Here is a 15,920-nt window from a genome sequence, read left to right as displayed (position 1 = left end):
TGTAATTCATAGCCAGTAGGATTATAATGAACTATGTTTTGTAGTAAAAAGCTGAGTTTGGGGCCTCCTTTGCAGATTCTAATTAAAGGAGAACTTCTGTTTATAAAAAAAAATCCTAAAGATAGGGAATAAATGTCAGATCACAGGGGGGTCCAGCCGCTGGGACCCCCGTGATCTCCCAAACGGTGACCCGAAGTGCAGCCAACACGCCCCCTCCATGCAGCTCTATGGGCAAGCCGTAGCAATGCAACCGGCAATCTCCGGCTCTGCCATAAAGCTGCATGGAGGGGTCATGTCGGCTGAAGCTTTGTGCTGTGAACAACACCACTTTTTTCAAGCAGACAGCGGGGGCGCAGTGCAGGAGATTGTGGTGGGTCCCAGCGGTCAGACACCCTCCTTTAAGGCTGGAAAACTGAGGCTGCATGACACATTCCACCGGAGCCCAATAGACCCCATTGATGTTAATGGTGTCCATCGGGTTTGTGTCCATCGTTTCACGGGATTAAAACCGGACAAAACATAATGCATGCTGTGTTTGGTTTTGTTTTTTTTTCTTCAGTTATTTGAATGGATTTTGCAATGGAGGACCAACTAGTGCAGCGTAGTCAGATTCCTACAGAAAACATGGACCCACGGTACTACAAGTACAAGCAGACCATCCAAGCAGAGAAGTTCCTCTTAAGAGATCACACCCCACGGATAGAAGGTTCCTCTTGTGAAATGACCGTGCCACTGTGCAACAGGTTACACAACTGAATAAGCTCGGCACAAGCCCGTAAATTTATGACAGGGCTTGACAAATTTGTATTGAAACTAGAAGCCCGGATTTTTTTATTTATTTTTTTACGACCTACACGATTTTACAGTACTGTGGTCCCACTTTTGCGTAGTATTTAAAAAGAACATGTCAGCAAATAAACTACCTGAGGCTATGTTCCCTAACTACTCATAACACCCTTACTGCCATTAAAAAAAATTCAGAACTATAAAAAGCTGTGTATCATACCTTTCTTCTTGCTCACATAGTACAATTTCCCAGCAGGAGAAAGTGGGCATTTCCCAGCAGGCATGACATCACTGATGCCTGCTGGGGGAAAACTTCTGCCCTCACATTGTTGCTGTGCTGTGATTAATGGATGACCTCAGGCTCTGTGCATGTTTCAGTTTTTGTTGCTATCAGTGAGGCTCTCTTTCAGCATTCAGTCTGTGCAGCTTTCTGTGAGAATCTGTGGAGCTTTCTGTGCAGCTGTCAATCAAGCTCCGTGCAGAGAAACACTTCCTGAGTTTGGACTCTTGTTAGGCCGGGAGGAGACCGAACTCACTGTATTAATTGTGGCAGGGAACAGAACAGAGCCTTTTCTTATTACATTTTAAACATATTTATGTTGAGAATTTTAAAAGCAAGTGAATAGGAAAGCATCTGCTAATTACACAAGGAACAATATATTACAATTATACACTATATTTGGTGACAGGTACTCTAACTTTCTATTTAATCACTTTTTATTAAAAAAATTCTGGGATGTGATGTGACCAGAAATTGGCAAATTTACATGATCGGACCACTGGATGACCAGGTATGTGCACAATAACTGTTTAAATGGGGACTCTCATTAAAACTAATTTTTGCTATTGCACTCCTTATGGTAAATAAAAAATATTTCTAATATACTTTGTTTAAAAAAAAAAAAAAAGAAGTTTTCTATGTTTTATTTGTGCTTAAAAAAGCTCAAGAGCACATTTTCCCCCATCTTTTACATAGACTTAGGAACGAGGTCCAAACACAGGAAGTGCAGCCTGGAGTGCTGAGGGAGGTGTGTCCAGCCAAAAGCATATGGCAGTTAAGTGTGAGAGGAGCTATGATTGGATGAGACTGGACAACCCCCCCCCCCCTCAGCACTCTAGGCTGCACTTTCTGTGTTTGGAGCTCGGTCCCAAGTCTGTGTATAAGATGGGGGAAAATGTGCTCTTGAGCTTTTTTAAGCACAAATAAAACATAGAAAACGTAATTTTGTTTTTTTAAACAAAGTATATTAGAAATATTTTTTATTTACCATAAGGAGTGCAATAGCAAAAATGTGTTTTAATGAGAGTTACCCTTTAAGGGTAGGGTCACACACAGCAGCGGGAAATACGCTGTTAGCAAACACACAGGGCTACCCGGCGACAGGTTTGGAGGAGGAGCCAGTGCGCCGACGTGACTGTGGTGCACGGCCCTGTCTGCAAACCTCAAACCCGCCAGGTAGCCCTGTGTCTCTCTTCATAGGAGAATAGGCAGTGTATTTCCTGTGTGTGACCCTGTCCTAAACGTTACGGCATTTAGACAGTTAAACGATGGGCATTTGAGTGATTTCCAAAGTCAGTCATTACTAGCAGGTATCAGCTGGTCCCTTCCGGGTATGACGCAGGTCCAGCAGCCTCAACTTACGAGGCTTTATACTATACACCAGTGTTTCCCAACCAGGATGCCTCCAACTGTTGCAAAACTACACCTTCCAGCATGCCCGGACAGCCTTTGGCTGTCCGAGCATGCTGGGAGTTGTAGTTTTGCAGTAGCACAAAAAAAGCAAGTCTTACGTGTCCCTTCTCCAAAAGGTAACAGCAGTATTGACACACTGGCCCTGCTGCAAAGCAGTAACATGATATTTTCGCTTTTTGTTAGAGAGAAAGTTGTATGATGCGGATAACACAATGGGCACAAGAAGACAATGCCGAGAGCTAAGAAACCATGGCAGGCACTGAAATCGAAGCAGGCGGTAAAAGTGAAGCTAACAATTTGGCAATAACTATGGGATGACTAAATGTTTACTTTTGGCAGGTACTTTCCTGAAGTGCGAACGCTGTGCAAAAAGTACACAATAGAAGCTGAAAGAATGACAACACCAAATCCAGAATACTTTAGGGGATTAACCGCGAAGATAAATAGTTCCTAACTGATGTATTTTGTGAAATTAAACATATTTTCAATGTACAAACATCACAGAAAACGTCCTATTGTTTAGCCATGTTGCCCTCGGTTACGACAATCTTAGGTCCTCCACTGAGACAGTCGCACATGCTCAGTTCATCTAGATATTGCTCGTTAGCTTCTACTGTGTAGGCAAGCAAGGGGAATTGTGGGAAAGTGTGGGATCTGTTGCCCGGCAACAGCGGTGGTCACAGTTCTACATGTTCACGGCGAGATCTCCGCTCCGAGCAAGGATGCTGTCAACCACCGCACAAAGCTGTGGTCAACACACCCCTCCATGTATCTCTATGGGAGAGCTGGAGATACACGAGTGCTGTCTCTCTGGCTCTCCCATAGAGATGCATGGAGAGGGAGTGTCAACCATGGCCGCTCCGAGAAAGAGAACAGACGGTGTTCTGAACACAAATGTTCACCGGGACTCCGGGCAGGAGATCCTGTGGATAGTGGGATAAGATGTTATGTACTGGAGTTCCCCTTTAAGGCTAGGTTTACACTGAGGAATCTTCGGACAAAAACATTCTGGGGGACATTTATCAAAACCTGTCCAGAGGAAAAGTAGCCAAGTTGCCCATAGCAACCAGATTGCTTTTTTTTTTTATTTTTCAAAGGTCTTTTCAAAAATGATAGAAGTGATCTGATAGGTTGCTATGGGCAATGTTTCCTCTGGACAGGTTTTGATAAATCTCCCAATCTGTCTGGGAGATTCCGAGTACAGCCAGCACCAACTGAATCAGTCGGCAATAAGGCCGTGTGGGCATTGCCATCCCCATAGACAACAAGGTCTTCTGTGCTGAACACGATATATAAAAACAGCTGAACATTTTAGGACACTAAGTTGAAAGTTATAAAATTAAATGTATGGTCCTTTACAGTTCAAAAATAAATAAATAAAATAAAAAAATGTGAATTGTTTTGCGATTTTTTTTTGGCTGATTTTGTCCCCCCAAAAAATCTGGTTTGCAAACTGTATAATAACATTTGCTGTATCAAACAATAATAAATAAAAAAAATTATATATATATACACACACACACACACACACACACACACAACTAAATCAATAAAAACTAAATATAATACATTTTGTGGAACAGGGGAATAGTTGGGATAAAAGGGAAACATAGGGTAGCCAAGCTAGCTCTCATTTGTCCAAGCTCCATCACGGTCAGTGCTGTGCCAACTTTTTAGCCACACAACAAGAACAAAAAAAAAAAAAAAAAAAGAAGAGAAAAGGAAAAAAAAAATTTAAAATCAGTTATCCCAGATATGCGCACACACCCAACAAAGAAAATATATATATATTTTTGGAAGCAAGATCTTCCCAGAATGCCAATACCAGGCACATGTGATGTGGAAGCATGTGGTTTACAATCCAGGCATTTCTGACACACAGGCTCATTGTTCGGCAGGAAGATAAAAGTCTCTTCTGATGCTCGCTCCCCGCTGTATCATCTTTCCAGAATTAGTTAGCACTAAAGTGCCGGTGATAAGTCACCAATACATAGAACCAGCACCGCTCCTGTCTGCGGGGGGACTACAGCAATGTGCACAGGAGCACGGGGGTCCAGGATAGTCATCGACTGCCTGCAATGCTAGAGATAGGATGGGTTCGCACTGCGTTTTTGTTCCCCTTTAACATATATATTTACAAAAAAGGAAATACAATTATAAATTTTCCAAATAGCGTTCCAATAGCATGCTGAGAGATGTAGTTTTGCAACAGCTGGAGAGACGCTGTTTGAAAAACACTATACTATCAAGCTGCATGCTCGACTGTCAGGGTATGTTGGGAGTTGTAGTTTTGCAACAGCTGGACACCTATTTTCGGAAACCACTGCGTTAACGGATGTTGAATCTGTCCCGCCACCCCCCAAAAAATAAAAAACCCTAACATACGTTTTATTTGACATACACAATGGCGTAATTAAGTACGTTTTCCCATACATATTAGATTTACTGTACCGGAAACAATACCGTGGCGCGAATCCGCCCATAGATAGATAATAGGCAGTCAGGTGGTTTTTAGCGTATTCAGCTTGTGAAAAATCTCTACAATATGGTAAAAAAAAAAAATTAAATACAAATAATAAAATAAATAAATAATTAATGAATTAATTAAAAATATAAATAAATAATGACATTCATTAAATACAAGTATAAATAAATAATACATAAATAAAATATAAACAAATAAAATCTATGTTATGAATATAACTGCAATGCTCAGCATTTTTCTATTTATCTATACACATTGCGCTACATTACGCTGCTCTGTATTGTTTTCTTACAGTATCTGGACGGTGTCTATAATCTGGGAAGAGCTTTCCATCTCATGGCAGGTTAATGTGCACAGGCTGCTATGGCTGCCATTATGTTCAGTGACCTTTATGACAAATAATGCTGCTGGGAAAGCACCGTCACCAACATGGCTCCGTGCCAGCTTAATATATTAGAGGAATGCGTGAGAAGCAATTCTTTAACTGGGCACTGTCAGGATCAAAAACGCTTTATATGTTGTAGATCTTGGCAAAGCATTTACCATTCTGATATATTTCATTTAAAAAAAAATGTCATTTTTATATAGAAAACATGGCTTATAAAAACACCACTAGGGGTCCCGATACCATCCAGAACATAACCCTGTCCTGCTGCAGCACCATCTTTGTCCTAGCTGAAGCACAGGCTGGGACACAGTCCAGGAAGTGAGGGTGGGACTAGCACTCCTCTGTGCTCACTCCTGTCTATCAGACATGAAAACCGAGGGGGGGGGGGTTACAGAGCAGCCTGCAGTGATTGGATGAGGAGACCCAGCACAGCTGACTCAGAAAGGAAGTGAATGCATAGTGAGTGAGGGTGGGTTCTTTGCTTGCCTTGGACACGCCCCTTTCTGAGCAGATACAATATGTCTGACACATACATATTTTTGACATCTTCAATGACTTTAGCAATCCATAGTCAGGGATGTGGAATTTCTATCGCCCGACACCCAGGACATGCAGTTCCGGGCGCCGGGCAGGTGAATTTTTCATGTCCTTAGCCCTGTTTCGGGCAAGCAGGGCCGGACCTGAAAGCCCCCGACAAGCATGGCGGCGCTCAGAAGAGTGTATGGAGCCAGCTCCTGACTCCTGCTGCTCCATACTCTGCAGCCCCCAGCTGATTACAGTAGCTGGGGGCTGCCGCTAATAGCCAGCATGTGGCGATCCCGATCGCACGGCTGGCTATAAACCCTTTAGATCGCCGCTGACAGCGAATGCTCTCTGGTGGGCTATTGGGGTTGATCGCGGGGGGGGGGGGGGGGGCAATCCACTATAGAGGTAGTCGGAGGGCTTACCTTCGCTTCCCTGGTGTCCGTGGCTCTATCATTGATAGAGCCTGGCTGGACTAGGCTCTAGCAATGGATCACAGAGCACAAAGATCAATGGAGTTTTATGGACCTCCATTGATCTGTATGAGGAATCAAATGATTGCTACTAAAAGTCCCCTAAGGGACTACTAAAGTGTAAAAAAAAAAAAGTTTTAAGAAAAGTTTAAAAGACACACATTAATCCAATGTATGGGGAGATTAAAAGAAAAGACAACACAAATGATACCCATGTTGACATGCTTTTCTAGTATTGTATTGCTTTAAAATAAATAAATAAAATTAAATAACATTTTTGTTTAAAGATAAAGTATTTTTAAACTCGCCCCATTCTGACCCTATAACTTTCTTATTTTCCTGTATATGGGGCTGTATGAGGACTAATTTTTTGCACCGTAATCTGTATGTTTAGGCAGTATCACTTTACCACATGTATAACTTTTTGATAACTTTTTATAAAAAAAAAAATCTGGGATGTTGTGACCAAAATTCAGTAATTTTAGAAGTCAGATGACCGCCGCAGCCAATTGGTGGTGATAATTTGTACTCAGGAGTACGGAGCATCACAGCGAGGCAACTGATCACGTGACACCAGAGCGATGACCAAAGATATCTGCAGCTGTACACCAGAGCAACAATCATAGACATCAGGAGGCAGAACAAGGGATCAGCGTGGGAATGGAGGCGTTTGTTTGTTGTTGTTGTTTTTTAAATATGAGACACAAGAGGGAGATGAGGGGACACTATTAACTGATACACAAGGGGAAGATGAAGAGACATTAAAGAAGAAGTCTCATGCCCGACATTACAGAAAAACTTATCCCTTATCCGAAGGATAGGGGATAAGTTTTAGATTGCAGGGGTCCAAACGTTGTGGCCCCCCACGATCATCTGTATGGACCCCAGGCTTTGCCACAGAGTGGGGGCCACCACACCCCCTCCATATATCCCTATGGGAGAGCTGTTCAGCAATCTTCGGCTCTCTCATAGGAGATATATGGATAGGGGATAAGATGTTTGATCGCAGGGGTCTCGCCGTTGGGAACCTCCGCAATCTGTCATTCAGCACCCTCCTTTGCAGCTCTCCACAGCGCTGGAGGCTCCGAGTGTGCAGCGTGACGACCACGGGGACAGAGTACCATGACGTCACGACTCTGCACCCTCAATGCAAGTCTATAGGAGGGGGCATGATGGCCTATTAGGGGGCGGGAAACCCGCAATCAGACATCTTATCCCCTATCCTTTGAATAGGGGATAAGTTGTATTAGGGCTGGAGTACCCTATTAATGTGTACCTGTCGTTAGCAAAGACTTTTTATATAATACTATATGTATATTTGTATAATTCATTGGTTAAAAAGTGAGGGCAGAACAAGCACGGCTCTGTACACTGAGGACAAGCAAGCCTCCTCCCATAGGCTTGCATTGAGGGGGTGGGGTGTGACGTAATGAGGGGGTGCCCGTCATCAGCCACAGACGGATCTTCGCTCCATGCAGCTCATGAACAGGGGGTGCTGCAGGAGAGATCACGGAGGTCCCCAGAGTACCCCTTTAAGTCCCTGCCCATCTGACTGATTCCATGAATTATCAGACAAACTATAAACCCTCATATCTCAGGAAAGGAAGGGAACCCATTTTTTTCCCCTACTAGTTATGCATGAGGTCAGAACCCAGGGATGTGGAATTCCTATCGCCCGGCGTCCAGGACATGCAGTTTTGGGTGCCGGGCAGGTGAATTTTTCAGGTCTTTAGCCCTGCTTTGGGCTCAGAGGGGGGTTTATAAAGTGGGCTTTTGACTCGTGCCCGCTCCATACTCTGCAGCCCCTAGCTGTGGGCCACCGTTAATAGCCGACATACGATGATCGACGTGACTGGCTATTAACTGTTTAGATCTAAAGGGACATGTGAATGCTCCCTGGTGGGCTAGTGGGGTGAATCCCGAGATCGTGGAGGGGTCCACTGTAGAAGTAGCCGGAGGGCTTACCTCTGCTTCCCTGGTGTCCGTGGCTCTGTTATTGATAGATCCTGGCTGGTCTAGACTCAATCAATGGAGCGCAGAGCACACAGATCAATAGAGTTCAATAGAACTGCCTTGATCTGCATGAGGAATCTAATGATTCCTCCTAAAAGTCACCTAAGGGACTAATAAAGTGTAAAAAAAAATGTTTAATAAACGTTTAAAAAGACACACATTAACCCCTTCCATATTAAAAGATCAAATCACCCCCTTTTCCTATATAAAAACATGTAAACATAATAAAAATAAACATATTTGGTATCGCTGCATGTGTAATTGTACAAACTATTAGAATATAACATTATGTATCCCGTACGGTAAATGACGTATATGTAAAAAAAAAAAAAAAAACACACAGAATTGCAATTTTTATAATATCCAGGAAAAAAAGTTAAAAGCGATTAAAAAGTCAGATCGACACCAAAATGGTACCAATACAAAAAACTGATTATGGTGCAAAAAATAAGCCCTCATACAGCCTGGTATATGGAAAAAAAAAAGGGACAAGTAGATTGGGCTCTGTTTTAGTCCCTTGGGCAAGTAGTTGTTTTTTATTTTCCACACCCCTGGAACCATTTAGTGCTGACTTGTATAAGTCCATAGCTTTTACCAACCAGCAAGACAATGTACAGCACATGCAATAACCATGTGTCATGTGATCAGGGTCAGACAAACAACCGGCACAAAGTCCACACGTCTACCAGTCACTGGGATATACAGATCTGTGCGCCTTGTGTCTGACATCACCCACTACAATCAGGGCTCAAGTCCTGGGAAAAAAAGTGTGGGAACTCACCCAAGATTTTCACTTAAAGGGGTACTCCGCCCTTAGACATCTTATCCCCTATTCACCCCGCGCTCTTCCTGCTGCTCCTGGCATTCGTTTAGAGCGTTGGGTGCAGCATCGGAGGCTCGTGATGTCACGGCCACAGCCCCTCAATGCAAGTCTATAGGAGGGGGCATGACAGCCGTCACGCCCACTCCCATAGACTTGCATTGAGAGGGCATGGCCATGACATCACAAGCTTCTGCCCCCCCATCACCAGTCATTTGGCAGGGAGCAAAGTTCACTCGGTGCACCGGATGTCTTGGGTGCCGCTGCAAAGATTGCTGGGGTCCCCAAAGGCGGGACCCCTGGGATAAGATGTCTAGGGACTGATTACCCCTTTAAGGGCTGGTCCTGCAGGAATCCTGCTAATGGGAACTGCGTTCCTGCTGTGGAAAAAGTGAAGAACTCCGTTCCCATGAGTTCCTGCAGGACTTCAGCCCTGACTACAATACCGCATGGCAGTAACCAGGGCACCAGAGGGCAAGAACAGTAACAACAATGATAGGGCTGGAGACGGCGACAAGATGGTCACATTTATGTTCTGTCTGTAGCTGTCAATGAAGCCTGTATACGGTGTTATTGTAGGGCCTAATGCTACACTGTATGCACCATATCAACAGTATTCAGCAAACTCCTGGGCTCCCTCTGGTGGCAGACACAATTCAGGATTTATTAGCCCACTCTTACTACCGAAAAGGACTACCATATTTTACCGCAGTCTAAGCAAGGGAGATATATAGAGCAATTTTCATCAACTTTACTAACTTTACTACAGTTTGGAACTGTCTAAGGCCATATTCACACAAGCGCATATAAATACATTGGTAATACGGAAATATTTCAGATAAAATACCATCAGTATTGCATCCATACAGTAGATAGCCATGGGCCGTCTTCTAGACAAGAAACTGAATGACAAAATATTGATGAAATATGGATGAAACACAGATGTATGTCTATTTTAATACCTGTCCGTAAACTTCAATGGGAATATCCCATCCATAAAATGGACATTTTGCACTTTTAAAATATAGTAGTTTTATACCGCGTATAGATTAAAGCAATGAGAAATGCCGTTCTTAATATCATTCTCTGGCACCCAAGCGTTGGACTCTCGGCACTCCCAAAGAAATGAATGGAGAGTGTGCCGTCTGCAAAAGGAGAGCTGGGGTCCCATTCAGGAGATCGCAGGGGATTCCAGCAGTCAGACACTTATCCCCTATCCTGTGAGATAAGCCGCCTCTTGGTGCAGGGGTCGACACGCTCAGTTTCTGGGGAGAGCCAGGGTGCAGTGCAGGAGAGGTTTCCCAGTGGTCGGACCCCCCTTGATCAGACACTTGTCCCCTATCCTATTTTTTGTCATCTAATCTTGACTGTGCCTTTCTGCAGTATAAAATCTGCAGCATAAAATCAATATGTAGAAAAGGTCCGTTCACATGACCTGATTTTCCGCAGCCTATTTAAAAGGGTACTCTGCTGAAAACATCTTATCCCCTATACAAAGGATAGGGGATAAGATGTTAGACCACGAGGGACCCCCCGCTGGGGACCCCCATGCTCTCCCCGCTGCGGTACCCATCATTCAGTGCACGGAGCGAACTCCCCTTCATGCCTGATGACTGGCGATGCCAGCTGCCATGCCCCCCTTCCATTCACTTCTATGGGGGGGGGGGGGGAGCGTGATAGCTATGTACTAGCCGTCACGCCCCTTCCCATAAACATGAATGGAGGGGGTGTGGCATGACGTCACGAATGCAGAAGCTGCAAGCTTTGATCTGGGCGCCGCAGTTGCTGAGCCGGAGATCGCGGGAGTCCCCAGCAGAAGGACTGGAGACGTCACGTCGCGCCCCCTCTATTCATGTCTATGGGAGGGGGAGTAACGCCCATTATGCCCCCTCCCATAGACATGAATGGACGGGCGTGGAGTTACGTCACAAGGGGGCGTGACTTTACATCACGTCTCCATTCCCGGGAACCCGGAGGTTTCCAACTCTGGAGACGCAGCCCCACATACAATGCGGGTGCTGCACGGAGATCGCGGGGAGTCCCAGTGGTGGGCCCCCCGCGATCAGACATCTTAGCCCCTATCCTTTGGCTAGAGGATAAAAAGTTTGATCCCGGAATACCCCTTTAAAAAGGGGTCTGTGAAAAATTTGCGAATCTGCAACTATTTTCTGCATCAAATATGCTGCGTAAAATCTGCCCGTGTGAACAGACCCTTGGGGCGACTGTGAACCGAATGGGGGCGGGCTCTCCACAGACAATTTGTCAGCAGCACAATTTCTGCTGTGAAAAATCCCCCGTAGACCCCATTGAAGTGAAAAAGATCTGCAGCGGATTTTCACCCAAAAATGTTTGCCACGGACAACCCGCGAAGAGCCTGCCCCCATTTACTGCTGCAAGTTCACTATCAAATCCGCCCATGTGAACGAGGACTAAAGAGGTATTAACACGTATAGGAGCTGCGGACAATTTTGACCCTGTATTAACCTTATTTATTTGTATTGACTTAACAGTAAATCTGCAGCAGATCCTGGACCCAATATATTAAGAATCCACTGTAGATCAATTGCAGAAATGTAAAAATCTGCAGCAAGTCTGCCCTGTGTGAACATACCCACAATGGGAATCTTTTTGTGTAGATTTCTGCACACACAAATATATATTTAAAACCCACTGCAGAAAATCTGCAGCAGATCCGCACTGAGTGTAACATACTTATACGGACGAGTTCAGACTCTGCTGCTTCGGGGTGTGGAGTCCACAGGTTTATTCTAGCACAGCGATATCCAAACAGTGTGTCTCCAGCTGTTGCAAAACTACAACTCCCAGCATGCCCGGACAGCATGCTGGGAGTTGTAGTTTTGCAACAGTAGCTACAGCATTTTGGTAATTATACATTTATAACTAATTATAAATAATTATACATTGAGCCGCTGACAGACACACAAGGGATCCCACATATTTATCTACAAGGGGGAAGCTAGGGATGACTGAGCCAGGTAACCCCGCCCACTTGAAGAATTTACCGCACGGGATTGGTTAATGACCAACATAGCTCAGTCTGCACGCTGATTGGTCAAGCGTTAAACCATCTCGCAGCCCATTGGTCAGATAAGTCCGGTAAGCCTGCAGTCATAGGCTGAGCCCCTAGCGTTGAGCAACTTTTCATTGGCTAAACGGGAATGAGAACAAGTGGTCGTAAAACAATCGCCCTTTCGCGCTGCACTTTACGTTCCCGTGCGCCGAGCACTCACCTATCCGCTGTCCCACCGGGGTGGCGAACGCGTTGCCTAATAGGAAATCCATCGTAGCCAGGCGGCGGCTGCAGCGGCGTTGACTCGTGCACACCGACCAGAGCTTGTGAAGCGGAGACGTGATCACATGACACCCAGCCGACCTCCGTCCGCCACGCCCATCCCCGATTACGTTGCTCTGTGACTACTAGCTGTCACGTGTCTGGCCCCGCCCCACAGGAAACACGTGGTGGTGGTCGTGTTTGGTCAGCTGAGCGGCTTGTGGAGAATGTATGTAACCAGTGTTCACACTTAGTTTTCGGGGCCAACTTTTTAGGCTATGTTCACACATCGGGAAAGATTTGTCAAACCTTGCGCAGTTGCCTATAGCAACCAAACAATTTCAAGCTATTTTTCAAAAACTTTTTTTTTTTTTTTAATGCAAGCTGGAATCTGGTTGGTTGCTGCGGGCAACTGCTTCACTATTTGTCTGCAAAAGGTTTAACCCCTTAAGGACCAGGCCAATTTTCAGTTTTGTGTTTTCCATTTTTTCCTTCTCTCCTTTTAACCTCTTAAGGACGTAATCATGTTCACCTTTAGGGTGCGTTCCCACACGGCATATACGCAGCGTATTTGATGCTGCGCAAAATTTATGGCAGCAGCGGGAAATACGCTGCAAATTCCTTGCTCACTATACACACAGGGCTTTCCGGCGGCAGCCCTATGTGTGCAGTGAGTTTTGGAGGCGGAGCTGCACGTCACAGCGGCACACGGCCCTGCCTCTAAAACTCATTACACGCATAGGGCTGCCACCCGAAAGCCCTGTGTGTATAGTGAGCAAGGAATTTGCAGCGTATTTCCCGCTGCTGCCATAAATTTTGCGCAGCGTGAAATATGCTGCGTATACGCCCTGTGGGAACGCACCCTAAGGACGGAGCCATTTTTTGCACATCTGACCACTATCACTTTATGCATTAATAACTCTGGGATGCTTTTACCGATTATTCTGAGTCTGAGATTTTTTCGTGACATATTCTACTTTATTTTAGCTGTAAATTTTCGTCGTTACTTGCATCCTTTCTTGGTGAAAAATCCCCAAATTTCATGAAAGTTTAGCATTTTTCTAACTTTGAAACTCTCTGCTTGTAAGGAAAATGGACATTATATTGATTCACAAATACAATACAGTGGTCCCTCAACATACGATGGTAATCCGTTCCAAATGGACCATCGCTTGTTGAAACCATCATATGTTGAGGGATCCGTGCAATGTAAAGTATGGCCGGACAGCCAACGGCAGTGGGCCCCAATTTAAACAGCAGCAGGCCCCCCTTTAGACAGCAGCAGCCCCCCCCCCTTTAGACAGCAGCAGCCCCTCCCCCTTTAGACAGCAGCAGGGCCCCTCCCCCTTTAGACAGCAGCAGGGCCCCCCGTTTAGCAGCAGCAGGCCCCCCCCCCTTTAGACATTAGTAGCAGCCCCCTCCTTGCAGACAACTCGCTCTGCTGCTCCGTTCTCCCGTCCTCCGGTCTGCATCGTGTCGTCCTATGGAGGAGCATGTGACATACACGTTACTCCGTAGCGTTACGCTGTGCGCAGGGGAGGAGGAGTGACGTGTGTCACATGCTCCTCCGTAGGACGACATGATATGGACCGGAGGACGGGAGAACGGGGCAGCAGAGCGGCACCAGGTATCGGGCATGGTATGGGGGACATTAAACGAGTCCCCGATACCATGCAAATGGCTAGTATCGGTCCCGATACCAGTATCGGTATCGGGACATCCCTAAACAATACCCAATGTATATATTTTTTTTATTATTCGATTACTATCCTTTTTTTTTTTTTTTTTTTACAAAATTGGTATGCATAAAAATTGTTCTTTTCTGGGCCCTATTACTTTTTTATTTTTCTCTATACAGGGATGTATGAGAGCTCGTTTATTGTGCCATGATCTGTGGTTTTTATCGGTACCATTTCTGTTTTGATGGGACTTTTTGATCGCTTTTTATAAAAAAAATTCTGATAAATGATGTGATTAAAAATCATTATTTTTGGTGTTTGGTATTTTTATTTTTTTGTAAAAAGGGAAAAAAGGGTGATTGGATTTTTTTTAGGGGAGGGGGGTTTATAAAATTTTACAAACTTTTACATTTTTTTATTTGACACTTTTTTTAAGTCCCTAAAAAGGGGAATTTTAAATGCAATCATTATATTGCATTTACTGTATGATGCTATGCGTATGCAAAGCATTACACAGTGAGATCGGCTATCCACTGATCTAGCCTGGCTAAGCTCAGGCTACATCATTGGATCGGTGGCAGGACACAGGTAAGGGGACCCTCCTCCGCCATTTTAGCTCACATAACCCCTGTGACCACGTTGTTGGGGTTCCGTGAGCTTCACTGAGCAACTTGCAGGTTTAACTTTAGACGCTGTGATCGGCATTGATCACAGCGTCTAAAGGGTTAAATACTGGGCAGCAGCAAGATCGCCCCTACCCTGCATTAGCACTGAGTGACTGGTTACTCATAGTAGCCAACACTCACTGCTCTGAAGCGCTTAAAGGAGAACTCTTTCAGGGAGATTAATCAAAAACTGCAGAGGAAGAGTGGTGCAATTGCCCGTGACAACCAATCAGATTGCTTCTTTCATTTTTACAGGTTTCTAAAAATGAAAGAAGCAATCTGATTGCACAACTCTTCCTCTGCACAGTTTTTGATGAATCCCCCCCCCCCTGCCCCAAAGGGGATTGGATAATATTGTTCAATTCCCAAGACTCATCAGGGACATTTTTGTGAGTAAAGAACAACTCCGGCAAAACTAGACTTATAGGGGATAAGTAGCTGCAGAGAGGGACATGTGTCGTCTACTGGTAGTCGGCACTCCCTCCATTCATTTTTATGAGTGCACCAATGATTCCCGAGTGGCGTCCATAGAAATGTAGAGAGCGATTGCTGCCTGCAGGCCGTCCCAGTGATCGCGGGGGGGGTCCCAGCACTCAAACCCCCTGTAACCAGCTACTTATCCCCTATCTTGTGAATAGGGGATACATTCATATTTGCCAGATATTTCCTTAAAGGATCCAGGGCATACAGGTTCTTACAGCTGTAAAGACAGCTATTTTTAACCCCTTGAGGACAGAGCCTATTTTCATTTTAGCATTTTCGTTTATTCTCTCCTTTGAGGCTGGAAGTTTTTAACGCAGAAAAAAAAGCGCCCATTTTTTTCAGCTATTTTGGGCTCAGAGGCTGGTTTTCAAAAACAACCTCAAGTTCAGATTATGAAATTTTTTTCACAGAAATCTTGGCATTTTCCTCCCATAGAAGTCTATGGGAGTAAAGAAATGCCATGTGGGTTTTAACTTTGGCGGTTTTGCATGCGGTTTTTATTTTTTTGGGACTTTAGTGATGCAAAAAAGGGATGGAGATACCTTTTTATAAAAAATTTCGTAGGATACCATAAAAAAAAAAAAAGATACAGTAGTGATGGAAAAGATTGTATTTAACGAA

The 15,920-nt window shown here is 44.6% G+C and overlaps 1 protein-coding gene across 1 annotated transcript in view; it reads right to left on the bottom strand.

The window, feature by feature from the left end:
• Positions 1 to 12,622, bottom strand: part of TOM1 (target of myb1 membrane trafficking protein) — a 101,276-nt gene extending 88,654 nt beyond the window's left edge. Inside the window, exon 1 of the mRNA XM_056523988.1 lies at positions 12,432 to 12,622. Within this exon, the coding sequence (XP_056379963.1) occupies positions 12,432 to 12,483 (52 nt within the window). The 5' untranslated portion in view covers positions 12,484 to 12,622. The remainder of the gene's footprint in view (positions 1 to 12,431) is intronic.
• Positions 12,623 to 15,920: the final 3,298 nt, after the last annotated feature.

This window comes from Hyla sarda, chromosome 6, assembly GCF_029499605.1.
Source record: "Hyla sarda isolate aHylSar1 chromosome 6, aHylSar1.hap1, whole genome shotgun sequence".
Taxonomy (NCBI): Eukaryota; Metazoa; Chordata; class Amphibia; order Anura; family Hylidae; genus Hyla; species Hyla sarda.
This window is presented reverse-complemented; position numbering and strand designations above follow the sequence as displayed.